This window comes from Chroicocephalus ridibundus, chromosome 2 (genome assembly GCF_963924245.1).
Source record: "Chroicocephalus ridibundus chromosome 2, bChrRid1.1, whole genome shotgun sequence".
Classification (NCBI taxonomy): domain Eukaryota; kingdom Metazoa; phylum Chordata; class Aves; order Charadriiformes; family Laridae; genus Chroicocephalus; species Chroicocephalus ridibundus.
This window is the reverse complement of record NC_086285.1, coordinates 31,829,960-31,857,650: the sequence shown is the minus strand read 5'-3', so window position 1 is coordinate 31,857,650 and position 27,691 is coordinate 31,829,960. Positions and strand designations below refer to the sequence as shown.

The 27,691-nt window shown below is 35.6% G+C and overlaps 1 protein-coding gene across 8 annotated transcripts in view; it reads left to right on the top strand.

Annotated features, from left to right (window-relative positions):
* Positions 1 to 27,691, top strand: part of DGKB (diacylglycerol kinase beta) — a 379,831-nt gene that overhangs the window by 233,125 nt on the left and 119,015 nt on the right. For all 8 annotated transcript variants that reach the window (XM_063324934.1, XM_063324933.1, XM_063324935.1 and 5 more), the window contains one exon: positions 6,389 to 6,453. In XM_063324934.1, the coding sequence (XP_063181004.1) occupies positions 6,389 to 6,453 (65 nt within the window). The remainder of the gene's footprint in view (positions 1 to 6,388; positions 6,454 to 27,691) is intronic.

Here is a 27,691-nt window from a genome sequence, read left to right as displayed (position 1 = left end):
GAACAGTAGGAAATTCTGATGAGGCAATTTGTGTACATGTCCACTAGTTGTATGTTATAGAGTTATCAATAGGAAGAATGTAGGGGTGGGTTGTTTTTTTTTCACAAACGCATCTTTTCCTGCAAAATGGATTCCACTTTGTGCCTGCGTGAAACATTTCTAGTACCGAAGTATGTATATATAGTGTCAGAAACTCATCAGAGATCTGACTTCAAATGAAAAGGGAGAGGGAATATGCTTACATTTGAAGGTCCGTTCCAAATATTTTGTTACAATTTCCAGATATATCGTCCTCTGGTCTTTTGCCTGTCATTTATAAATGCTGTGGTTACTGTCGTTTCATCCTGGCTTTAGAGGTATTACCTATTGAAATGAGTATTTAAAATGTGAACTGTCACTTGAATTAGTAATACATTTACAGTTGAAATGTATTTAAACATGACCATCAGAGGGCTGGCTGTCAAGAATATCACTGACAAAATGAATAACATTATCTTGACAGTTTGTGTGTTTTTCTTGGAAAACCAGGAACAGAAATTTCTCAGATTATTTTTTTTTTCTCAGATTTTTCTTAAGTGAATTATCATTAGCTTTTAGTGAAGCTGTATCAAAAAGAGCTTGAAATCTCTTCTTGTTCTGACCTTCTCAAACAATCACCTTTCCCAGATATACTGGCTCAGAATATCAGGAGAAACTAAGACAACTATAGTAATTAGTGTTTCATCAAAAATGAATGTAATAATTAAAAATTTTTGGATGGTATCTTACTTTGTCTCTCAGGTAAATGCATGTAATTTAATCAAAAATACCTGGGAGTCAAATATGAAATGACACCTTGAGTCAAACAAGGCAGGACCTGAAGCTTCTTAACTACCTTTTTCTGGATTTGGATCAGTGAATAGTTCAGTACTAGCCCTATCATTTGCTTATCTGAGACTGATGATTATTATGGGGTGAGAAATATTAAAAACAAAGGATGGCTTTTGCTTTTTGTGGGTATGTGCAGAAAGTGGAATACATAATCATAAGGATGCTTGTTTATCTAGAAATTAATTTTTAGTCTTAAGGCACTACAGCGAACTTTTCTTAATCTATTTTCAATGACATTTTTTGTACATCTGTACTATTCCACATTAATAACTGATGTGAGCTAACTGGTTGTTCAGGTTAGATTTGCATTCTGATCCAAAGATTACAGGTTGCTGAATTATCCCTTAAGCTTCCTAGCCTTGTGGATCCATTAAGCCTTAATTAAAGAAGCATCTTAGAAAAAAATAATCAGACCATTTATATCCAAAGAAGATGCACATTGGTCATCTGTTTGTTCACCAGCATAAAAATTATTATTTAATGGAAATTTTAATCACAGCAAGCTTATAGATAGACATATATTAAATGCATTAATCTTTCTATAAGGTTATTCACAATGTATAAGGTTACTCCTCTGAAAAGACTGCTTCAGATTGCTTTCCGGTAATGCTAATACCCATTAAAAAGATGAATATATATGTGTGTAAGTCAATCATAAGGTATTAAAGAGGTGTAGCAACTTAAGCTTCTTTTCTTCTTGGCAGGTCACTTTGAGAAATGCCCTAGTTCAATTAAAATATTTTTTCCATTTCCTAGGAGTAGATTCAGATATGCTCTGTCTGTTCTCTATCTTATCTTCACTGTCAGGATTTAAAACAAACCTGAGTGAGATATAAGAAGGATAGTCCAGCTACTTCAGCCTCTGAACCAGTTCAAATTAAGGGTGTAAATATGTGTATGTGTCTGCCTGTTCATCACACATATGTCCAGGTTGAATATTTGGGAGAGATAGAGGTACAATTTTCAAGAGTATGTTTACAATTTTGTAGAATTTAAAGTGGGATAAACTGCATCTTGTGTTCTTCAGACACCCATTCATTCATCTCTGCTTTCAAAATAGTGAGTAGAAAGCATCTAAACTAGAGAGGCGTAGAAAAGGGAACAAGGTGTGTGAGTTTTTTTCAGGTTAGATTGGTGATACTATGAAAAGAAAGTTCAGAGAAATTATCATCTAAGCTACTGTCATATATTGCATATGACATGTAAATGACTGTAAAAATATTGTATATCTTAAGAAAGAAATGAAATGTTTTAGGATAGGACCATAAAGCTCAAATATTCATATAATATTCTTAGAAAGACAAAGTTGTCTAATTAGCTGGCTCTGTTTTCAAACGCTCTGTACTCAGCGTTACTTTGTGCACCACCATTGATTTTGATGCAAAAGTGTTCCTGAAACAAATCTCCATTCTTGGATGCTTTGGTGAAAAATATTGCAATGCTTTAAGCATAAAATGAGCTTTGTGGCTGAAGCATGGGTGTAGTGAAATGTGCTAGTTCCATATTATAGTGATCCCGTAAAATCCTCCTTTCACCTTTCACAGCATGGTATCTCCTCAGATTATTATTAATAATAAAGCTCTTGCAAATTTTAGGCATGTTTGTGTTTCCTTATGGTGTGTTACTTTTGAAAATAGAAAATATTTAGATTCGGATATAGTACTACTGGAAAATCATATTTCAGGCTAGCATACATATCAATTTATTAATAAAATTTAATAAATAATTCCCACAGGTGATATTAATTATAGACCAGTATCTGACTGTCAAATGACCTTTCTAAAATAACCTGCTCACTTGTTACCTTGCTAGGTAATATCATGAAGCATGTGAGTTTGCTTTACTGACTCCTGGGTTTTCATTGTTACATCAGTTTTATTATCAAATACAAAAATAATTTCTCATATTTTACTGGCCGTCCAAAATATCAGGTACCAGGAAAGGTCAGCGTATTAAAGTGACAATATGCGAACAATATTCAGCTTACCATGCATGTGGATATTGCTCTGTTTCTCAGCCCAGTTAATTAGGTGATTTTAATATAGTTTGTGACACAGAGAAGAAATTAAATCTCCATTGGTCCAACAACAGTTGTATGCTCTAATCAGGTTAGGCTGGATGCCTCTTTTGAAATGGCTGAATGAAGTCTGCTCAAATGAATCCTATTTCAAATGTAGCCAAAACAACACACAACGCAGGACGTTCTACTCTCCTCATCCAGAAATACAAAACTTTTAATGGTTGTTCCTCAGGATTCAGGGATGGCATCTGGTAGCTCCTGCAGCTCTTAGGAGACAGAACTTGCATTCCTATCCGCTCTCAAGTTCCTCTTACTTTTAATTCTTCCAGTTATTTTTCATTTATTTACACTAGGATGCATGCTTCTATCTTAACAAATAGAAGATGGTAGACTTTTGAAAAACACAAAATTTGCCATGGTTTTTCTTTTTTTTCTCTCTTCTTTTTTTCCCCCCCTAAAGCAAAGGATTATCTTGCTAAGACACAACCAGCATGGTCTAGTTTCAGGTTTTCCTATAGTGTGGAGTTATGGTTGGGAAGAGGTCTCTGTGCTAGGGAATCTAAGGACTCTGTACGTTGGACTCAATTAAAGATTCAAAAGAGCAGTTGGGCAGTTGGAGAAAGCCTTAGCAGCTCCCCTGCTTTCAAGCTTATCTGTGTGTAATTACTACTTTGGTTTCCAGTCTCCATTAATAAAAATAGCCTTTCAACAATTTTTGTATGAAATTGGCCTGGCGTGTTCCTGTCTTGTGTTGTGCCTGTCAAAATTAGCTTTGTGTATTACTCTTTTTACCTCTCAGCTCATTAAGTTAGTTGATCCGTTTTGGAGTCAGAAAATGTTCAGGCAGGGGAAAATTTTGATCAAATCAACCTTGCATGGAAACAACTGCCTGTTTGCCATCTGCAGTGGGCATTGATCCCTAGCTTGTTTGTGCCTTGCATTTGTTATGCATGAGTAAGCACATTAGCCTTTTCATTCCATTCATTAGACAGTTAGTCCTTGATTAGCGTTTCCTAGTTTCTGTCAAATATGCTACTACTCCTTTATTCATTTTGTCTTGGGTCTGTCTTTTTCTTTTGCTTCAGTGTGTAGGATATTAACAGTTAACCACAACAGTAGTCCTTTTGTTTCTTTTTCATATAGAACTGGCTAACAAACATACTTTTCTAATGTTGGCACATCTAATGTTGGGATAAAGTATGAATGATGGGTCTTTCTAAAGTTAACAGAATTATTATTTTAGTTCAGCTGGCAGGCTTTGTTTAGAAGTGCGATGTCTCAGGGTTTACTGTCAGCTTTATTTCATCCATCTCCAAGAACTGTGGGATCACCTGGATACTTGTGGATATTTGCCTTATAAAATTACATTGCACATAAAAATAAATCTAAAGAAATGATGAGTGCAATTTGAGAATATAGCACTGAAAGTTTCAGGCGACAGTTTGGATGACAGGACGGAACAATAAGGCGTTTTATGACTAACACCAGTTCATTCACAGAGGGGTTTGCTGTCATTTCTTTGTAGAACAGTCAAATGTTAAATGACAATTCCGTTCTTAAAGATAATAGGGAAATAAATAAATAATGTTTTAATGTGCATAAAGCAACAAACTATATACTTCTTTAGAAACTTCATAATGAGATCATGAATAAAGTGAGTATTTCAATGGAGTCTGTACATTTAGTCAAGGCACTAACTGTTTTTATTTAATCAGTGGTCACAAGTTTTTCCTAAAAATTCTGTACTGTGCTACTTCATTATGTAGGTAGAGTGTGTGTAAAATCTTGCAACTTATTTATTGCCTTTTTATTCATAATCTGAAAAGCTTATTTAAATGTTGTCAATCTATCTGAAGAATTTTATCTTTGACATGATATTAAAGTTCATACATTTATTTTCAGCAAGTGCCCTTGAATTAGTAAACCAAACCTGAAGGTTGGACCAGTCTGTTCTCTGGTGCATGCCCTATTTAAGATAAAAAGTAAATTAAAAGCTATTTTACTCATAAAGTGTTGCAGCCATGTTTGATGTTATTGGGTACCTATATATCTGCAGTAAATATTTGCTTGCTTATTTGAAATTTATATTAACATTGATTTGTTTAAATAAAAATTATTTTAAAGAAAATATTTTAATCATGTTTGGAATCAGCAATAAGATAAAATTTAAGTATTTCATTTTGTTTTTTCTCCCAAATATTAATTCTCATTGTTTGAAAATCATTTAAAGTGTTGCCAGATATAGACTTCATATAGAATGTGATACTTCTTTCAAATTCTTAGTTTCCATAGTTCCATAATGGTAAATAATGTATTTTTTTTTTCTTTTACATGCTAGTCGATTACAGTGATAGTTTTATTTGTAAGTTTTGTCAAACTCCATTTACATGGAAACTGGAATTCATTTAAATTTCTTACTAACTGAACCAACTCTTTCATACAAATATATGATATATGAAGCATTTTAAGGCATAATTATAAAATCATGATCAAAATTGACTTCTCTGTGTTTACTATCTCCTCCAAGACTGAAGAGTTGGTAGATTTCATGCTCTCACACGTCATTTAATACACACATTAAAAGATGAAAAAACTTTTTAGTTCCTTAATCCCCAATTTGTAAATTTTTAATGTGAAATAAATATTACATGATCTGGAATTAGGAAAACATTATTTTCCTACCTGCAAAGGAGATAGGTAGCTACAAAAATTCTGTGAAAACTGATTCTAGCACATCAGTTCCCAATATTCTATTTTCAGGAACTCCCACCACCAGAATGGTTTGATTCTTTTTAAAATGTTATACACATATAAGTATTTGATACAACTATTTCATTTCACATAGACATTATTTAAATGTATTATTAACTTTATCATATTAACTGTATCATTTACTATATTTTAACATATTTTGATAAAATGTATTTAATTTAATTGACAAGTCTCTTTTTTATATTAAAAATCAATTTTCCCCCCACGTGATTTCACACCCTGAGCAAATGGGGCATCTCCTGGCATTTATTTCCATTTTCTACCAGATTTTAGAGAAAACTATTGAATGGCCATATGCAAATATCAACAAATATAATGCTGCTGAATCTATCACTTAGCTTTACTAAAGGAAGAGATTTCATAGACTTTATTTGGTATTCCAACAAAAAAGAACCATATGAACGGTCTTATTGAAAACCTTCCCCAGATCTGGATGATATTTGCTGTACAGAAGTTGATGCCACTTTCAGTAAACGTAACTATCATGTCTGATTTGTAAAAAGAAATAATGGAGACTGTAATAAGTGTAATGAATTATTAAGTTCAAATACATCCCATGCTTGAAACAGCGTACCTGTAAACTTCCCAAGTGATAAGAGTATTGCTGTTGTTGAAAATGACAGTTCACAAAACACCTTACAAATGCTATGCCTTGTTTACAGTTTTGGTCTTCTGTTTTGCAATTTTCCTGTCATGGTAGATTTATGGTTTTCTTTTTCCTGTTAGGATGCTTCAATTGCCCACAGATTCCACATCATGAGAGAAAAACATCCAGAGAAGTTCAACAGTAGGTAAGAATCTAAAAATATTTGCATGTGAAAAGATTCTTTCCATGTTATTAAGGTTTGTTCTGTGAGGGGTTAAATTTTGCACATCCTTTAAAATATTGATTCTTGGATAAGAGAGGAAATTGGTGCATTTTATATCAAGTATATACTCCCAGACTGCTTGCAGCGTAACTGTTTTATATCTGCTATTTCAACTGAAATGAATAGCATTATAAATAAACTGTTCTCACATGCGAAATGTTTGACTTGTAAGACTAGCATGGACAAGATGATGCATTGTGGTATCTGAGGATCCCTGAATTGACACTTTGCCATTAGGCACTGAAGAACACTTATTAGACAGCTGCAGATGGTGATCCTTATGTTTCATTCCCACACGCACACTGGTGCATTGACAGGGGGCTCTTCCATATATACTCTTAGTAAGGGCAAGTGAATGCCATTTTACACATAAATGCTTTTATCATTAAACAGCTCTGGATATGTAAAAAAGTCAGGACTGAGACTTTGCATCTGTTCCTTGTGTTGCTTTTTGAATTTGCAGTGTTATCTCAGAGCTTTTCTGGAGATTAAAAATGTATTACACCATGTACTGTCAATTCACCTTCTTTCAATATCTGGTTTGTTCAGTAGATAATATTCATACTGCTTGTGTTTGTCTCTTCTTATTTAGGTAATTTAGCACATAAGTTGGGATGGGTAAAACCAACATTTCAGAAACTTTAATTAAAAGGCACATGGGGAGAGGAAAAGAGGATATGAAGTTATTGAGAATAAACAGGGAATGTCTAGAAACAATTATTAACACACATGTTTTGTCTTTTGAGCCTACTTAGAGACTTTCTTTAGTTTTCCGTGGGGGTGACCTGGAAAGTCTGGTGTATATGCAAATCTTTGTAGACCTTAGGATGGTAAAATATGCTGTTTGTGCTGTCATCTTAGAGCTGTACAGGATGATGTTTGAATAGGTTTGAATATTATCTAACTTCTTACTGTTTTCATGTTGAAACTATGAATTTTATATTTAACAGTCAGAGAGGGGGTTTTTTTCTTCAATATTCAGTCTGTTAACTTTTATGCAATGACATACTATGAACCAGAGTGTTTGGGGTTTTTTTAAGTCCCACAGCAAACATTTATTTTCAATCACCTGCTCCTCCTACCTCCAATTCTTCTCATTCTGAAAGAATTATGCTATGAAAAGATCTGAACTTAAGCCTGATCTGCACATCCCAATGTATTGTACTCATTCAGCAGGACCAGAGATATTGGACATTTAGCAAATGCAGATATTCTAGGCCCTGAAGACGAAACTAGTTTATCAGTGGTCTTTCTGCATATTTTCAGCAGTTGGCAATTATAATTTATAAAAAGCTCAGCTAATAACATGAGTTTCAGATCAGATTTCATGTCACAATAAATCATATGCCATTAATAACATCTGCTATCAGACTCACCTTGAAATTCATCTATATTTTAAGGAACCTGATGTTTCTAACATTATCTTAAGGAAATTAATTACAAAAATATATAGTTCCAGTCCCTACGTGCTTTGGTACAGCGATATTGAAAGAACTTGAAAAAAGCAATGATTCTCTGGGTATTGAAAGACTATTCAGAAAGATTATTCATTTCTAAAAAAGAATGTAAAGACTTCAGCAAAGTATTGTAATAGAGCCTGATGTTTTAAAATGTTTCTTTTGTGTACTGAGAAAAAAATGCAGATTTCTATTTTTGTTGAATAGAATTTTCCAAATGATGTTAGTTCACAAATAGTTTGTTCCACTAACAATTATTTGCATGTGGCAACACTCCATAATATGTTGCAGCAGCGTTTTTCTGCAGCGTGTGAAAATAAACCTCTTTTTTAGATGTCTGCTAAACCACAAGAATCAATTCACCAGAGTGAGGAATTTTCTGTGCAATCTAAATGATTTAGGATCAACTAGTCTAGCTCAAGTCAGATTCATAGTGGGCTCCATAGTTAATAACACTTACTCATTTGAAAATTCTACGTTGTCACATGTGAATATCTCTCATGAATTAAAAAAAATAATTCTTATGTGGTTTTATGTTAGTTTTCTCTTGCCTGATTTTCCAAGGCTTTGAGCTCCCACAGCCATCATTCAGTTTTGTAGAATAGGTCCTTGCACTGAGGTTCTACGCTGAAAATGAACATGTAAAAAGATTCCTCACTGAAGAGAATCTTGAAGTCTATACTGTGTGCAGAGGTCTTCTGAAGCTCAAGGGTGTTGTATTTGCTTCAGTGAAGTAAGTTAGGTGATATTTGGGGTTGTAGAATCTTTTGCTTTAAATCCTGGTAATGATCCTCAAATTCCGAAGGACGTTCCTTGACACTCTGATCCCAAGTTTCGTGTGTAAATAGAGCATACCAATATGGAAGCTTCTGACACGTTGTACTTGTGTGTGAAAGCGGAATCTTTCTGCTCTTGTTTACTTTCTCAAAGTGAAGATGAGAGAATATCACAAAAATTAGGACTTTTTAATGACTACAGGCCAATATTGTAGAATGCTTTGGAAGTAGGTGACTTTATTAGGAACCCTGACGCATTTTGAAACTGTGCCACATTCATAGATTTTGGACACAAAGTATTACTGACATTAAAAATAGAAAGAAAGAAATAAAGGTGTGGATTTCTAAACAGGAATTCTAGGGATACTTAGACATTTAGGTCTTTGCAAAATCTAAGATCAAGTATGTGTAAATACTCATGAATTAAAAATCCACTTTATCTGTTCTTTCTTAAATCTTCAAATGACTTAGCAGCTATCTTGTGACATTTTGTTTCAATGAAGCACCTGTTTTATTCGGATTCTTATTAAATTGAAATCAAGTTCCTTTGTCAAAAGGTTAAATTTCACTGAAAAACACTTAATACATGTCTTAATCACTTGAAAATGTTATACTTGTAAGTTGCAATATGGAATGGGTCCATATTGTTTTCCAAATATGGCTCAGCATTAGTGTCTAACAGTGATCTTAAAATATTCATTACTGGTTCCTAAAATGGATCTGCAGGAGAAGAATTTTTCTTCTGATGATGGTCAAATAGAAAAGAATGGAAGTGAGAAAGCAGTAGCATCCCCGCCTCTGTCAAAAGAATGAATCCTAATGTGCCATTTTAAATAATCGTATCTTATGATCATTAGCACACAGTATCAGAAACCAGTACTGACATTGCATTAAGATTTAAATGTGTTCATAAAGCCCAGAATCTCAGCTGTCACATTACCCACTCTATGGGTCTGAAGTGCTGAGAACCCTGTGCTTGAGAATGCGGAGTTCACTTCCCAGCATCTCCTGCTTAAGAGTAGGGTCAGATATTCTGATTTCAGTGTGGAAGGGCTGAGTTACCCCCAGGGGGGAGAAAACTTGCAAAAGACAGCATTTTGAGTAACAGTATCATTAAACTAGGGCATACTGTTGAAATAACGATTCAGTTAGGCCAAAATGCCCTGCAGGGATATCTGTGTAAACATCATAGACTTGATGCTGGGAATAACAGATGTGTGAATTATGTGACTGGAATATACACAGGGAAACAAAGAATACATTCAACAAAAAATAATTCAAGTTGATATTAACTATTCTAAAATAGTATTCAGTTAAATTGGGCATGCTAATTTGACTCTCTGGCACCCCGTAGCATAAAAGATATCTCTTAGTCTCGGTAAAGTAAAGTAGGGTTTATAAATTGCATTTACAGTCTTAAGTACATCGTCTTTGAGGTTTTCAAACATCAGTCTATTTTCATCTTTTATGAAGAAAAATCCTAAAGCAGAAAAAAGTTCCTATTCCTAATAACTCAATTTGTATCATGTTTCTGACCACGTACTTTTGAGATTCCCTCTCAACTTGCTTAATTATGCTTTTATTTTGTGCCAATATCTATGCACTTAATCTCTAAGGAATTTTTTAAGTAATAGAAAGTTTGGAGTGTTCTCCAGGAGAATAAGTGTTCTCTGAATTAACATGAGTGAAGGAAGTTACACTTTTGTTTTGACCTACATGTTATGCGACACTGGTTTAATCTGAAAGGCCACAGAAAGAAAAGTTGGGAGAAACGGCAGGTAAATGAATCTTAGCAAGTACTTTCATGTGTCCCAACTTGAGTACTGCACTATACAATGTGGTTATCGTACTACCATAGTACTTGACTCACCTCAAAAAAAAAAGAAAAGAAAAGAAAAAATTCCTGTCACGCAAACACTATTACTGCATTCAAAGGCTCTATCGTAAAAGATTTCTAACACAGCCTGTCAACAAAGAAACCAGAATGCATTTATTCCACTTGAATATTGGAGATTCCCCAAATCGCTTGCTGTTGAAAGCAAGTACTAGTTCCAGTTTGGTGACTGAAATTAAAAAAGAGCAGTGTAAACTTTCTCCTTTTTTTTTTTTTGCACAAGGCTACCTCAGTTTAAAAGCAAAATCATTTCTCATGTGAATAAAATGCTCCATTCTCAGATGTGCTTTAAAGTTGGCTTATTTTAGCTTTGAATTGAAAAGTCAAAACGTTTCATTTTGAATACAACAAACCTATTTTGATGTTTTTATTATTCTTCCAGTTTTTCAGTTTAAGTGATGGAGTCTCCCAGGTTAAATCACAACTGCATATTTGCAGTGAATATACTAATCATTAACACAAAAATCCTAACGTGTATTGCAGACATTTCCGTCTCTTTCCTTCATGCTCCCTTCCTGCTTATGACCGAGCTGAAAACGCTTAAAAAGATGACACTGGCCCCACAGAGAGACCAGATTGCAGACATCTGTTACCTGTCCCATTGAACCCACAGGTTTCTTTTCATAAAAGGGTACGACTCCAGGGAACAGTACCTCTGAACTCCGGCAGTATTACTGCAACTGTAGTCATCAGAAGAAGCAACACAAGGCAAAAATATTTGTGATTGAGTGTGAAATATTTTCACATGAGCAAGAGATGACTTATAGTTAAACAACCTACTCTGCCTAACTCTGGGTTATAACGTTTGTAGACAGAAAGAGAAAAAAAAAATATCAGCACGTTCTTTTGTCAGACTTCAAACATGCAGTAGCTCATCTTCAGAAAAAGTGCTGGAGGCGTATAACGCGTGCTTGAGTTTATGGAGCTGGGACAAAAGAGGAAAGTTAGAATATGATGCTGATTCAACCTACCTACGTCTGTTGTCTACAGAGCAAAATGACAGCAGTCTGCATCTGCAGTATCCACACCTCTCCCTGATACAAGATTTCGTATTTTTATCATTTCTCTAGAAAGTGCTAATAGGTTAAGGCCCTCTGCTTGAGAGCCTTCTTACTCTCTTAAACATTATTCTGTGGTGGCTATCTGGGAGGCTGGTGTGGTTGGGCAACCTTAAGTTCAGGCTCATGAGGACTAGAGGCAGTGTGCTGTATAAAATATATTTTAAGTAGGTGCCCCTAAGTCCTGAACGTCCCCTGTGGTTTCAAAGTACATCTCTGGAAGCAGTGCGCTGTACCAGACCTTAAGCAAAGAAGTGAATTTATTTGTATTTTCAGGGTCCTCAGCTGTCAAATTCACTACTGCAGGACTAAAATGGGGTCAGATCTTTTTCTGTTATAATGGTAAGGGTGATCTGTTTATTGGGTACTTCCATTGGAGGGGGTTGTGAAATGCCTGCTATTCTGCGCTTTTAAAAACAAACAAATAACTGAAATATGTACCATTAATATTGACACAAGATGTGAGGATTTTTTTTCCTTTACAGAAAGTTATCTGTTTTAAAGATAAGTAATGATGCCCAGTTGTTAAACAAACAGTTGCTTTAGAAATTGTCAAGGAGGTTGTATGGCCGTGTTAAAGAGTGAAAATCATTGCATTGTATAGGAGGAAGAATTTTTTAACATGGTGCACAATCATACAGAGGCATTGGCCCAGCATGCATTAGGCAAGTAAAATGTTGATTTCCAACAGGTCTATGCATATGCTATAGGCCAAGGCCAATAATATCTAATTTTCTTCAAGTGATGTCAGACTGGTAAAGGAATTTATTGCAGGTGATGTTTCATTGCCCAGAGTAGGTCATTGAACCTTTTCTATGGATTGAAGTGCCTATTGGATGTTCTACGCATTCTGTAATTAATTAAAACTACTGCCTTTTATTACAGAACGTTAAAGGTAAACTGAACTATATAGGAACTAAAACTCAGTCTCTTCCACTGTTTAGTCACACCATTTGAAATAACAATTAATAACGCAGTGATAGAAAAAGGCTTCTGACTATCATTTGTAGTAAATTCCCATGTGAAGGGAGTCTATAACAGATATGAGAAATACTGTAACAAAACTACTGAACTACAGCTTGCTGATAAAGTATGGTCAAGTATTTCTATATGTATGAATAAGGTTATTTTCCCTGATTTTCATGAGCACACACCAAACAAAATGCTTACTAATACAACTGGTTTTTATCAAATATTGCTTACTTTTTTTGGAGAAGGATTGATTTGTGCTTAGAACTAGTGAATACTAACAATGTAAACTTGGAGCTGGTTTTCAAACTTCATTTTGGATCAATTATACTTCAAATCTTAAGTAAATGGAAAATCTTTACATAAGCTTCATGTGGATATATTTCATATTTACAACAGATGCTGGGCTTTATAAACAGTTAAGCAGCAGCCATTTCTAACATATATCGCAAAACCAACAAAACCTTCTTTCAAAATCCAGTCAAGGTTGCTAAGTGGCCACAGCGCACTTACGTATAGTATTATTGACAATATCCAAGCCATTAAAAGCAATGAAATGAATTGTTAAGGAATAAATTTTACACTTCCTATTTAATAAACATAAACACATTATTCTTTAGTACAAAGAAATTAAAATTTAATCACAACATGAAAACCTTTACTCTGAACTGTGGGTGCTTTATGGGGCTTTTTTTTAATCCTTTAATTCCAGTAATTAAGCCCCTGTTGTTATACAGGCATATACTACAGTACCCATAGATAATGAGGAGAGTCCAAATGCTCCTTTAGCACCGCACAGACTGACGTGATGTACAGCATGTGCTTTTACTTGCCTTGTGCTTTAAGTCATAAGAAATTGGGTCCTAGAGTTGCTTCAGATCCAGAATCTTACAACTAATATACCCCAGGCTTCCAACTCTACTCTTTGAAATTACAAATTAGTTTGTGTCACGTTAGAGAGACTTAGGTAATTGGAAAAATAAATTAAAAAAATTTGCCAATTCTCCTAACTCTATTTTAGTATTACTGTTCAAAATTCATTTTTGAATACATGACCTGAAAAGTAATCCTTTCAACCAAAATGCCAGCCCCTGATTTAATAACCTGTAGTTCTTATTTCTGCTAATTATATAAATGAAGTGATTTTAAGTGCTTAATGCATCTAATAAAGAGCCTATGTCACCATCTCCATCACTTCAGATAACATTTTTCATTTTCCCTTTTATTCTGTTTGAATGTAGTTTGCCTGGCTCACATCTATGTATCTTCATGTAAATAATCAGACTGCTGATTTCAAGTCTCTTATTTTTATTGCAACAGGTTACATAGCCCTTTCTAAGAAATGTGCAAAGCTAGAAGTATTTCCAAATTGATAGTATATAGTAAATTATAATTTGTGTATCATACAAAACGAGATCGATCCTGTGAATATCCCTTAGGTTAAGTTCTTCTTACCTTCTGATTTATGTCTTCATTTTATTATCATAAGGTATATTCTTAAAAGAAAATATTTTGAAGATACTGAGTTTTTTAATAACATAGAGCAATTCAGCTAATGCATTTGTATGGAAACTGTATGATAGATGCAGTTGTATGATAGTACCTATTGTTACAACTGCATTGTTGCTAACATTGCCTTCAGAATAATTTGGGGGGTTAGTTTTGCTTGTAATAACTACCACTTCTTTTTATTTCACCTGATGAGAACATAAGTATATAATCAAAATTGAGAAGTATTTATATTAGCATTGAATCTCTTTGGCATCAATGTACCCAAATAATATTTTCTATTTTTATTTTTATATTTATATTTAATTGTATTTTGTTTTTATATATTTTTACCTAGAATATGGAATTTTTTTAATATCTTTGTGTATGTATGTGTGTGTATGTATGTGTTTATGAAATCGCTTTAAATAGATTATCAGGAAAAAATACAAAAACTCCCCATCAAGCTAGAAATATATTGGGTGATTTGTGATTTAAAGGCAGTGGCTGTTGCTTATTCTGATAGGTGACACTGCTATTATTGAAGCCAAGTTTAACTAAAAGATAAAAGTAGTTTAAAGTGATACTGCCTCTCTTTCCCTCACCGCACTTCGTAGCCTGCCGAACAGGACATCTGATGTCTTTTGGGAATACTGTTCTGGCCATTTATGTCTTCTGAGACTAAATATAATTTCTTACGTTCTTGCCCTTTCTACGACAGGCTTGCTTGTATTAGGAAATTTCCATGTAGTAGCATGGCACTGAGAGGATACCTCTCTGGCTTCTTGTGTAGCTATATTGCTAAATGATTGGCAGCTATTGATCTACATCCGCTTCTGAAGTAAAAGGTTAGCAGATATTCATTTGCTCTCTCCCCAGTGCTCAGGGCGCTAGCATTCTGCGTTTAACTTTTTCCTTTGTCAGACAGAGAAACTGTGGGAATTTAAAAAATGTTGCTAACCTGCTCCAACAAAAATTATGTTTATTTAGGACTGTCTCTGCTCTTCAGGAAATAGACATTGTATGTATGTTACCTGTCTCTGCTCAGCGCTCACTAACGCTCAGCTCTGGATTGGGTAAAAGGGTTCAGATCAACAAGTTATGTGGCAGATGATTGTTGGCCAAAAGATCAGAATACTCCCCTCTTCCGGGTCAAAAGGCCCAGGAGGAGTCTCTGGGAAACTGTCAAGACAGGATACAAGACAGGCAAAGAAACATGTGGAGAACAATATAATTTTGGTATTGTTTCTCAAAGTTTTAATGAACAGTAATTTCAGAATTCTGAATTCTTTTACTGCTCAGTGATTGCGAGGATGAGCTGGATGCTTGTGGTATGTTCGATTGTCATGGCATAAAATGGGTCACAATAGAAAAAACAGAGAATCATTGGACATAAAAACTGTTGCCTGCTAATTACTTGCAATTTATTAAGCTTGGAGAGTTTTCAAATTATATCCGTTTTTAATCCCTGGAAGTGTGCTTAGATATGCCAACAATTAATATTTTTCTTAGGTTAATTAATACAGTATTTTAACATCATATTGAATTTACATTAAATTGTTTTCCTGATGGGCCTAAAATTCAGGACCAGGGTATCGTTTGAATCCACGTGACATAGGTAGATGTGGTAAAAGCCCAGGATTTTGATTTAGTAGTCAGAGGAAGAGGCCGTCTGCTAGATTTGCCTTTTTTTTTTTTTTTTTTTTTTTTTTCAAATTAGACTTAGGGAACAGCTGCGAGTAATATGGTTTCCTGGTTCTTGAGAAACTTTCAGTTACGCTGTTTTTAATAAAGGTTTGTCCATACGAGGAACAGCAAGGTCTGTTAACCTTTCTTGCAGCATGCTATTTCTGAGCCAATTATGAAGATGTCTAAAGGCATCGAATGCTCTTTGGAACAGTAACTTGTGATTTGGGAGTATAATGGCCAACTGAGGAACTTTCTCTGTGGTTAGAATATTTGTGCTCACAATATATTAAAAACAAGAGCAGCATTGATTTTTTTATGAGCTAAAATCCTTCTTGGATTTTTTCTTTTAGTTATGATGATATATTAGTAACTACAGTAGCAGCAGAAGTAGCAGAAGATTCTTAAGTTATTTGGATTTTGATAGTAAAGCCTTGAAGGCTGTGTTAAGCTGTCAGTCTAGTTCTTTATCAAGATTTTGTTGATGTTCAAAGAAAGAAAAAAGTGTGTTAATCAAAGAAATATGTTCTTCTTGCTGGTATGAGGCAGCTGACAATTCACTCTGAATGAAATCTTCAATATGTTTAGCTGCTTTGATTTCATAGAGAACTGCAGTGTAAATGTTCTGTGAAAAGTGATTTGGGAACATAAATTTAATTGTCAAATTGTTGGGGACTTTTAAAAAATTAAACCTGTGTGGATTGACCTAACTAAGTAGGGCTTGTGCTTCAAAAAAAAAAAACTTGCAGTAGCAAAGCTGTGCAGCGGCCACGCCACTGCAGCCATGGGACTATTTTCCCATTGGCTTCATCGTGAGGGTGCTCAGCCAGGAAGAGGGAAGTCAAGGTTCAGTTTCCCCTTCTGACAAGGAGCAATTAGATGTACTCTTTTACTTGGAATGTGTTTTAATCACTAAACAACAGAACAGCAGCCCGACTACAATGCAAATACAAAAGCCGTAGTTGGCAGCTATGGCAGAAATGCAGAAAACAAGTAGGCAGGTGGGAATTTGTCTCTGTCACCAGGTTGCCTACACTCCCTGATAGAGGGTCACTCCCCATCTTCCCTGTAGGCCTCCTTTAAGTACTGGAAGGCTGCTATAAGGTCTCCCTGGAGCCTTCTCTTCTCCGGGTTGAACACCCCCAGCTCTCGTAGCCTGTCTTCATAGAAGAGGTACTGCAGGTGGGGTCTCATGAGAGCAGAGAGGGAAAATGACCTCCCTCAACCTGCTGGCCATGCTTCTTTTGATGGAGCCCAGGATGCAGTTGGCTTTCTGGGCTATGAGTGCACATTGCTGGCTGGCTTGAGCTTCTCATCAGCCAACACCCACAAGTCCTTCTCCTCAGGGCTGCTCTCGATCCATTTTCCACCCAGCCTGTATTTGGGCTTGGGATTGCCCCAACCCACGTGCAGGACCTTGCACTTGGCCTGGTTGAACTTCAAGAGGTTCACAAAGGCATTCCTTCCCTCCAGCATATCGACTACACCACACAGCTCGGTGTCATCGGCAAACTTACTGAGGGTGCACTTAATTCCACTGTCCGTGTTGCCTACAAAGATGTTAAACAGCACCAGTCCCAATGCCGACCCCTGAGGAACTCCATGCATCACTGGTCTCCACTTGGAAATTGAACCGTTGACCGCAACTCTTTGAGTGCGGCCATCCAGCCAATTCCTTATCCACTGAGTGGTCCATCCATCAAATCCATGTCTCCAACTTAGAGACAAGGATGTCGTGCGGGACAGTGTCAAAAGCTTTGCACAAGTCCAGGTAGATAAAATCAGTTGCTCTGAATAAGAAAGCACAGACACTAATCTAAAGTATATGCACTCTGGCATATTTCATAAGTGCACATGGTAGCCTTCCTTCTGTCTTCCAAAGCTCCTTTGACATCACCTACAATGCCCAAAGACACTAAAATTATAGGATAAGTGTATATCAGCATCATGCAGAACGGGTTCCTGTTGGAGAGACATATTAGACACAGCAACCACTGCCAAAGAGAGAACTGCTTAGAGTTACAGAAAGAATATGCCTGTCAGGTCTACTCTGAACCTTTGCTGACTCTGCCAGTTTCTCAAAGTTATTCATGGTCAGTCACAACTGACCGGCGTAATGAACTGCAGGTCTACTTCTAAGCTGGATGGTACTGCAAGGTCTGCGTGGAGCACAAGACCACATGTTCTTCTGAGGTTTAGAGTAGATTTAGAGTACCACAAGCACAAGATGATACCACTGTGGCTGTCTTGCTTGTAGTTGCAGAGCCACCTCAGTTAGCACTAGCTCCACAATCCTGGAAGTGTGCTCCGTTATAAAGTGGAGATGTCTGAAGTATGGGATAAAACACGTGCAGTGGTTGAGTACACTGGATCACAAGCTAGTGGTCGCTAGTCTCCCATGTTATACCAGCTCCTTGATCCTTACTAGATGTTTTTAGCTGTCTGAAGGAAGTCTTTGAGATTAAATTTAAACTTATAATTTTTCTAAAAGGCACATTCATCTTTTGCCTACTTCCTTCTTCCTCTGGCACCTGATGACTTGTTTCTCTTTCTGCTTTTGACTGTTTTTTTCCTTGCCTTCCTTGACTTTACTTTGTTCCTTCACCTTATAAAATAGTCAAGGATACAGATTTCAACAAAACTATACTCTTGGTTAAGAAGGATTTCAATTTTTATTATAAAGCTAAATTAAGAGCTGCTTAATGCTCATGGTTTAGTGTTTTAATAAAAAAGGAAACGGAGAAGCTGACAGAGCAAGAGGGAAGTGCTTTTCAGCCATGTCTCTTACTTGAAGTCTTAAGTGTTGCTTTGTTTGGTCTATTTATTATTTTTTCTGAAGTCTGTGTTATATAATGTCTATCTTTTTCATAGCGTGTTTCTTCTCTATGAATTTGTAACATGCTGTACAGCTGCACACGGTGTACGCTTCTACCAGAATACTCTTTGACAATGTAAAGTTAAGTAATCAAACCATAAGTAAGCCAATTTAGTGCCCTGAACCGGTAGCACTCTAAAACCTGTAGCCTGGAAGAGGACATACTCAATTTCTGTGCCAAGTCAGAGACTGCTCCTAGAGATGCAATCTTTTCTTAAAGCATAAAGAAATGAAAGCCCAATGCATCCTGTAAAAAATGGGAAAGTGACATTAAGGTTTAGAGAAGTATTCCTTCCTCACTGAAGGCTGTTCAGAAGTATGAGGCAAAGTATCAATGCCACTGCAGACTAAATAACTGCTATCCTATCTTTCTAGAACTGATCACCTTTATGCTTTTTTGAGAGCGCCCTGAAATACCTAGCTGTGAATAACTTGATCTGTTCTCCAAGGATTTAGATTTGGGAATAAGCCCAAATCTGTCAGAAAAAAATTAGTTCTAATAGGTCAGTAAGGTTTCCCTGAAATCCTGATCTATCCGAGCCTTTATATTTTTCACCTTGTATTACAAGGCATGCATTTGGTCTTGACATTTATAAGTCAAAAAATCCAGAGATTATCATAAAAAACATTGACTTTATGGTTTGTTTCATTAACTCAAGTACTGTCTTGTACATTGAAATTAAGTAACCTTCCAATATTTCAGACTGATTGCTTTATTTTACAGACTACTGGTAATGTCCCATGTATAATATCACAAAATATTGGACATTTTTGATGGCTGGATACACCTTACCCACAAGCAACAGGAGGTGAACATTTAAATGTATCACATAATACTTAAGGAAAATCAGTATCTTTATAGCTGAGGCTTTTCCGCAAAAAGTATATAAATGTTACTGATAACCAGAATGACAGTTTTATGAATGAAATAATTATTGACTCTCAGGACCAGTTTGATTCATCTTTCTGATGACAAGACACATAGGATTTTTAAAATTTTCTGTATGGATAGAATATCCAAACTTTTATGACAGCTGAAAGCTTTATATTTTTATTACTTTTATACAGTCTTATCGCATAAAATAAAAGAATTATGTAATACGTGGAAAGAACAGAAACCTGAGTTCTTTACCTTATAAAATTCTGGATTGCCTATGAGGGCAAAGTATCCTGCTTTCTGGAAGGAGGAAAAAATACATAGCTGGTAAGGCTCCCTCGGACGATAGTGCTGGGCAGGAAATAGTTTCCCTGATGTGAGAATATTTTTCCTATGTAAAAAAAAAGCTAATCTGGACTTAAAAAAAAAAAAAAAAAAAACAGAACCCGCAAAGCAAAAGCTTCAGTGGCAGAAAGGGAGCTTTGCCTCTCCCACAGTTGCGGTTATCCTCAGAGCTGCAGTGTTTGCTTGAAATGAGAGTCCCAGCCTCAACGCCCTGAAAAAACTCACCTTCTCCCTCTGTGCTGCTTAAGTAGAATACCAGTTGTCTTACGAGACAAGCCTTGGGGTTTTGTTTATTTGTTTGTTTGTTAAGTCTGCAGTGGTGAATGTTTATTTATACGAAGTAGAGAACCTGGACAGCTTGAAACTGGCGGATACAGTATAGGTCTATCCAAGGGACTTCTCCATTCTGCTGTCCTGCTGCCAGGGTGAAAACTCCAGCAGGTAACATTGACAACTGTGGCTAGAATTGCAAAGGTAAGAGCACTTGCCTGAGATGATGGAGATTAAGTTGAAGCCTTGAGTGCAAACAGACACACAAACTGTGTTGCCTAAATCCCAGGTGATGTACATTGACTCACCAGAGACAGTTAATAAGGAGTAGCTAAGTATGTTTTTATATGTAGCTTTGAGCTGATATTCCATCTGTTAGCTAACAACTCTTTCTAGATGAAAATTCCACTAAAATTGGCTTCATTTTCTGTAATTTTTGGTTTCACTGAATAATATAGCCTAATCAAAGATAGTTAAAAATAATCCAGGTTGGCTCTACATGGAAGTCATATAATGTATCCTGAGAGGGGAAAAAACAAGGGCAACAACCCACACCGTAGTTTTTTACTGCAATGACCAGTGAAAGAAAGTCTTTAGTTGCTGGTGAGCCCAATAGGATTTCTCCATTACAGGGCAGACAAGTGTGACCCTGTACTTGCTTACAAGCTGGATTCCTGTGTGTATTCGCAAGCTGTGACATTCTGCAATTACTGTACAGAAAGCCTTTGAAGATTTGGAGGCGAAATTTTGATCTTAGATAGAACAACATTTTAAATAATGATGTATTAAAAATTTCTGTCAAGATTTCCACTTTTCATGCCTAGACTGATCCAGTCTAAAGATTTATTTGAGGGGCATCTTTGGATACTCTTCAGATTATGTTTGGGTTGGTTTTGTCTTCTAGGTTGAAATATAGAATGTGAATTGACTGTTTTACAGAAAAAGAGAGAGTCATAGAGATGTCAGTTTTGTCCCCACAGGTTATGATTTAGATCAAAATGAGGAAAAAAAATCTACATTATCTACTTTGGCTTTAATGTACACTTTCTATATCGGAAACTAGTGAAAATAGTTTAAATGTTTGCTAAATCATAACTCACGGTAATAAAAAACGCACATAGAACATATTTGTTTCTTACAGTTTTAGAAACAGTTGATATCCTCATTTGTACTTCATAATCCACCACAGTGAAGGCTTAATAGACCATTAAAGAAACGGTGGGAAGTTAATTTTAATATGTAATGGTGTGAGGGGTTTTATTTTTTCCTTAATACAATGAAGCTTCTAACAATTTTATTTGCAAAGAAGATGATTATTTAATAAAGTGACAAACTGTCCCACTGATAGGATACATTAATTTTCTTCTAAAGCTGTTCCTTGTACTCCATAAGAAGGTGATAATTAGGTTTGCAGATTAGAATAACATAATCAGACCACTTGTGTGGATGCTTGTTAAAATATATTTTCCTCTTCATATAAGCCTCATAATAATTAAAAACTGTTTAAAAGGAGAACCATTCTTTTTCGGCATGAACTTTTTAAATGAATCCTAATAATATATCAAGTTATTCTTAAGCTAATTCGACTTTTTAAAAGGTTAATATTTGAAAAAGAATATGGGAAGTGATTAACTGATGAGTTTAAGTATTAGCATTAGGTTTTGCAGGAACACCTACAGTATAAAACAGCGCTCATTCATATCCTGATTTAATTTCTTCCACTGTCACTCCTGATTGTTCCATTTAATCTTTCTTAAGTCACATAAAATTATCTTGTATGTGTAAATTAACAATCATTTTCTAATTCCACTGCAAACTTGAAGCACTGTCAGGAAAAAAAAAAGATATTGGCAGTGATTAATTCTCTATTTTAAACAAAACTAAATGCAGTTACTCTTGAGGTAGAGTGCACACAGACTGTTTTTTTTTGGTGATTCTGCGCTCAAATAAAGGCAATAGAAAAATAACAATGAATGTGAAATGAGTGGTTCACATCTAAACAATTGAGTCTCGTGTCTATCACACTGGATCAGTGCAATATCCACTGACCTTAACTTTTAAAACATTGAAGCCAATTTCCTTTGCTTGGGATTCGTGCAGTATTAAATGCTTCTTAAAACTAACTTCCGGGCCTAAGCCCAAGGTGGGAAGTGTGCAGGCTAAGATCATTTAAAGTGCCTTTAAGTGTTCCGATTCCATCACTTTTAATAAGATTGAGAATTTTTTGTATAGTTCAATGAAGTTTTGTTCTAGGGGAGAGGGGAAGGGGTTTGTTGGTTATTTTCTTTTTGTTTACAACAGACATGAAATTAGTCTTACACTAAAGAAGAAAAACTGTTTTCACAACTATATCTTGGTATTTCAACAGTGTGTTGCAAACGTTCAAGGTCTGAGATGTTTCATTACAGCAGTTATAATCAATGTGTTGATAAAGGAGGGCTGATTTAAACACTAGAAGAACGGCATGTTCTGACTAGAAATTATTTCAATTTCAAATAACTGAACGCAGAGAAAAAAAAGTGTTACATTAGCAAGGGTTCACTGAGTTATTAAATATTGCAATCATCTAATTTGTACATACGTTCTTGTAAGCCCTACTTCGTTTGCACAGTTCCATATATATATTTGATATACCAGCTTAATCAAATTCAGGTTGCTGTGGGGACATTTTTTATGGACAAGTAAAAAATAATCCGTTTCTTTTTATTACCATTATGAAAGAAGTGGAGGAATATTTTTTTCTAGTGTGCTAAATATACATACTGAAAAGGACAAATGTTCAGTCATTTACAGAAGGGGATGCAATACTGACTGATTTAACAGCACTAGATTAATATTATATACTCGGTCATGAAGGGATTTATAAAATATGTTTTTAATATCATTAAGTCTTTTTTTTAATCATCCTTGGATATTAACCAAATTTTCTTATCTTTTAAAGTAAATCATATGACACTGATTACCCTGTGCTTTTGCCCAGAAATTGATCAATAATGGCTCTGTAAGCGTATAGGTCAGCAATTCAGAAACAACTGACCATAGTTTTCCCTTTATAATAGACCATTCACAACAATCATCAGGGTAAATAGCTACTTGGAATGGCATTTTGTGCAACATTTAATTCTAGATATTTTTGGTTGGACAAGACATGCTTAAAAGACATCCAAACACGACATAGTTTTAAAATATCTCCGAACTACATAATTCATCAAGGTAGCAGTCATTAGCTGAAAGTCCTTTGTTCATGATGAAGTAAAAGGTAATATAGGCAGGGTGTTCGAGGGATAAGTTTTCAACCTCGGTCTCCAGAATCCAAAGCCTGATGAGGTGTAGGCCAAGGTTTCCTCTTAGAACTTTTGACTTTTATAAGTATGTAAACACCATAAGGACAGCAAAAGTATCCTGTCAGATCCTGTCTAATGGATTTTGAACACAGGCCACCTGCAAAATACCATAACTGAAATGTTACTGGAGAAGCATGATGGTCTCCCATCAACTTGTGGGCTGCAATCCTTTCTATATATAGTAAGCTCTCCACAGTTTAAAAGGAGGACCTATAGGTGCGAGCAAGTGAAGAAATCCTGTTACACCTCTTTGTAGGACTGCCTGTCCTGGCCTTCCTTACATAGGAAATATTGCCGCATTGCATAGAGACCCATTTTTGACGTTGAAAGAGAAAGATCCATGGTGTGCTGCCCTATCTGTAGCTTTAATGTTACCTTTAGAGGCCAGGCTTTGTCTTTCAAATAATAAATTGTGCTTAAACACCCTAGAAATCATTGCAAAATTACTAAGGAAGAGAATTTAAATTTCAATGATATTTACATCATTAGCTCTATGTGTATTTATAATTTCTCTCTCACAGCCCATGAATATGTAAGACCTTAGATGAGGTCTTCAAGGATAGTGAAACAGGTATATAAAGATGTAAATGAATTTCCAGGGAGTCTAGGACTGAAATGATGTCCTCTGAAATTCAGCCCAAGGCATGACTATCAAAGAATATTTCATCCTTTTTATGTATGCTAGAAACACATGCACTAGTGAAAAATGTGATGTAATTTGAGAAAGAGCTGATGAAATAGAAATATATAGCGAGCATTCTCCCTTGTCCCTCATTGCATCAAACTTACTAATTATTGCAGTATTTCCTCTGTTGATTACATTGCTATCCTGTCTTCATCTTGCCACAGAGGGCAAGCAGAGTGTGCTTTCCTAAATGGAAAAATATTAAGCATAAGCAAAATGATTGTGAGACTTTAAATGTTAAAAAATGCCTTAGAGATTAATAATGGTTAGAAAGTTTAGGAGGTCACCACATCTTTTTCTTATTATTCAGATTTTAAAGCATTCAAGTGTTAACCTTTTTGAAAAGGGGAGGGGGGAGAAGCCAGATGATTGGGAGATACTTAATTATCTGTTTCTTTAAAGAAGATATAGTCAGGTCCAACCTCATTCAGCTGCCAACACTTGCATAAAGCTGCTGGAGAGAGCTCCTGCGAATACCCAATTGCATGGGCCTAATTTGAGATAAAATAATGCATCTAACTATACTGTTATCTATAATTGATGGGCACTTATGAGTGTAATTCATTGAAATCTCACCTCTGGCCCAACCTCTGCCACTCCAGGAAGCAAGATTCATAGCACTTTTCTTTCTGGTTTTATCCAAATCATTGTGTGAGCTTTATAGGGGGTTTAAGCAGTAAATTGTACACAATAAACATATAGAAGAAGCCTAGCATGAAGTAGAGCCTTCTAATAACAGAGCCTGCATTTGCTTGTTTTCTTTTTCCTTCTTTAAGAATATATATATAAAAAAAAGATCACTTTGTTTGGTCCCCTGCTAAGACTAAGCTTTTCTTCGAATGTCATCTGTTTTCTAGAACTGTAAAAAATTGAAGAGCTTTGCCCTTTTGGCCTGCTAATACATCTCAGTCACAGTTCATTGAGAAGCTGTGACAACATACACACTGATAACAAGGCAGACTGTTACATTCCCATTTTTTTAATCTTGGCTGTATCAGTATTACTGTGACGCAACTCGTCAGATTTGGAATAATGTAATTAATTTCACATAATTAAACTAGTCACCTGTGAATACATCCAAAGGGATCTTTTTATGTTGCTAATCTGGATTTTTCATTCTGGTTTTGTGCATAACAAAATATTTAATCTGTGTATTATTGGATGATTGCATACAATATTATTTCTAGATTAAGTAAACCTTCTCTCTCATTTGTAGAAGCAACAAATGTGGTGATATACCAGAACGATTCCCTATACCATGTTCTTCTCCTGTCTCGGTTTTGCAGAGTCTAGGGGCCCAAAAAGCAGCATCAGTGCTGTGGTTCTCTTGCACAGAGGCATATGTATGCACAGGACCCAAGAAGAGATCATACACACTATGTGACGTTTGCTCTTTTCATGGGTGCACGAAGTTCAGAGCGAACAAGCTTGTGGGTAGTGGTTCAGCTGGCAGCAGTCACGAATCCAAAGTCTTTTAGCATTGTTTAGGTTCAAAAGCCACTTGAATTTAACTGTTTATTCAATTTTCTACTCATCTAAAATTATACAATCTTAACATTTGAATTTTACTGGTTAAAAATCAGTTTACCTTGACGTAGTTGATGACAGTTGCATTAAGGGCATTTCCATTGAATCGAAAGAAGACTTTATGTACTGACTTGCAAGAAAAACCCTTTCAGAACAAATACAACAAATACAGGCTTTGCCACTAGTTTAAGCAAAAAGGTGCAAAATCACTTGTCAGTGAAATCAAGGCAAGAGCTGTGCAATATATTGTTAAAATATCTGTTGAACAGCCACTGCTTGATCAACTGTTGGCTAGGATGGTGATTTGTTTCTATCTCTAGACTTGGGGAAGGAATTCTACCTCTACCACATCCTGTTGGTTCAGGTCTTGTTTTTAAGAATTCCCTGGAAACCAGAAGTAATTTTTTTTTATATCTATCTCACTGAAAATCCATTTTGTATTCCATTTTTTAATTGCATTAGGGTTAGAAGAGTTGAAATTTTTGTTTTTCTTTTTTCCTAGTCCATGTTAAATATTGAAGGTAATTATTACAACTCTGTCTATGAATTTCCTTTGATTCTGCAGAAATAACCTTGATAAAATGCTCAGTTTTGCGAAGGTGCCCTTTCAAGATGCAAATTAACACAATTAAGTTAGTTGAAAACATATTTTTGAGGTATGCAATCAAAATAATAAACTAGTTAAATAAAGCTTGCATGTGCAATCACATTTGGTAAATAAAAAAATATTTTCTAATGAGAAACTTGATAAGATTTACTTAGAGCAGTTTTGAATTCAAGTTGTACATAGTTTCAGGTTTATGCCATTGCAAAGGTAGGTGTTTCTCTCCTCTGCATGGCAAAGTAGGAGATAAAGAGACAGAAATTGCAGAAATGGCCTGAACTACATGTCTGGAGAAGAAAAACAGCAATGCATAATATCCAGGTCTTCCTCTTCACCCACACTCGGCAAAATAATTATGTGGGACAGCAGGGTAGGGGGGGATTAAGTCAGCACTCAGCAAACAGCAGATGCACAGGCTCAACTTCATTCTTCACAATCCCTGGTCTGAGATGCAGAGCAAATAATGCTTCTTAGAGAGGGAGAAAGTACATAATTATTGTGATTAACCCCACAGCGGTTCATCTTCAGATGAAGCCGAAGCAGGCAAAGAGCCTTCACAGTGGCTCCCAGACAAGCATCAGGAAGAGGAACATTCCTTCAAATTCAGACACTGTACGGGCAGTGATGCTGTGGCTCTCTGCTTTCTATATGGGTGCCAATCTGTCCCTTTATGCCTTCTGGGGAGTCATAAAGGAATTTGAAAATCTGATGAATAAAACGCATTTGTCATGAATGAATTTCCCAGCAAATATTTCAAGCTGTACCAGAAAAGCTGTGTGAATACAGTGAATATTCTGTTGTAAGACCTACTTTGAAGGGTATTTTCTTTTTTTTTTCCTTTTTTTTTTTTTTGCTTTTTAAGTATGGTACTTTATGACTTCAGTTTTAAGTGATTTTTTAGAATATTCTCAGTGACCACCTCATTCCAATTACTTTAAATGGCAATTTACAATATGCAGTATTTTGGTGTCACAGACAGATTTGTCATCTGGGCTGCCCTACTTTCCCAACAACATTATCAACAGAATTTATTATTAGTGTGGCTACTGAAAGCTAATTCCTTGTAAACATAGAATAGGAATCCTAATGAAGCTGCTGAAGCTTTGATATTGAAAGTCGGGGGGAGAGAGTTGATCATATTGAGTCAGAAGAAACGCGCATCTTGGAATATCTGGTAGGGAACGTAAATTGACTAGATTATAGGATAACAAAAACTTTTCTTTTGTTTTTATGGAAACTGTGTCTGAGTGAGAAATACAGGATTTCCTGTCTCACTAACCTATGCTGGTTAGGGGATCTGCTTTG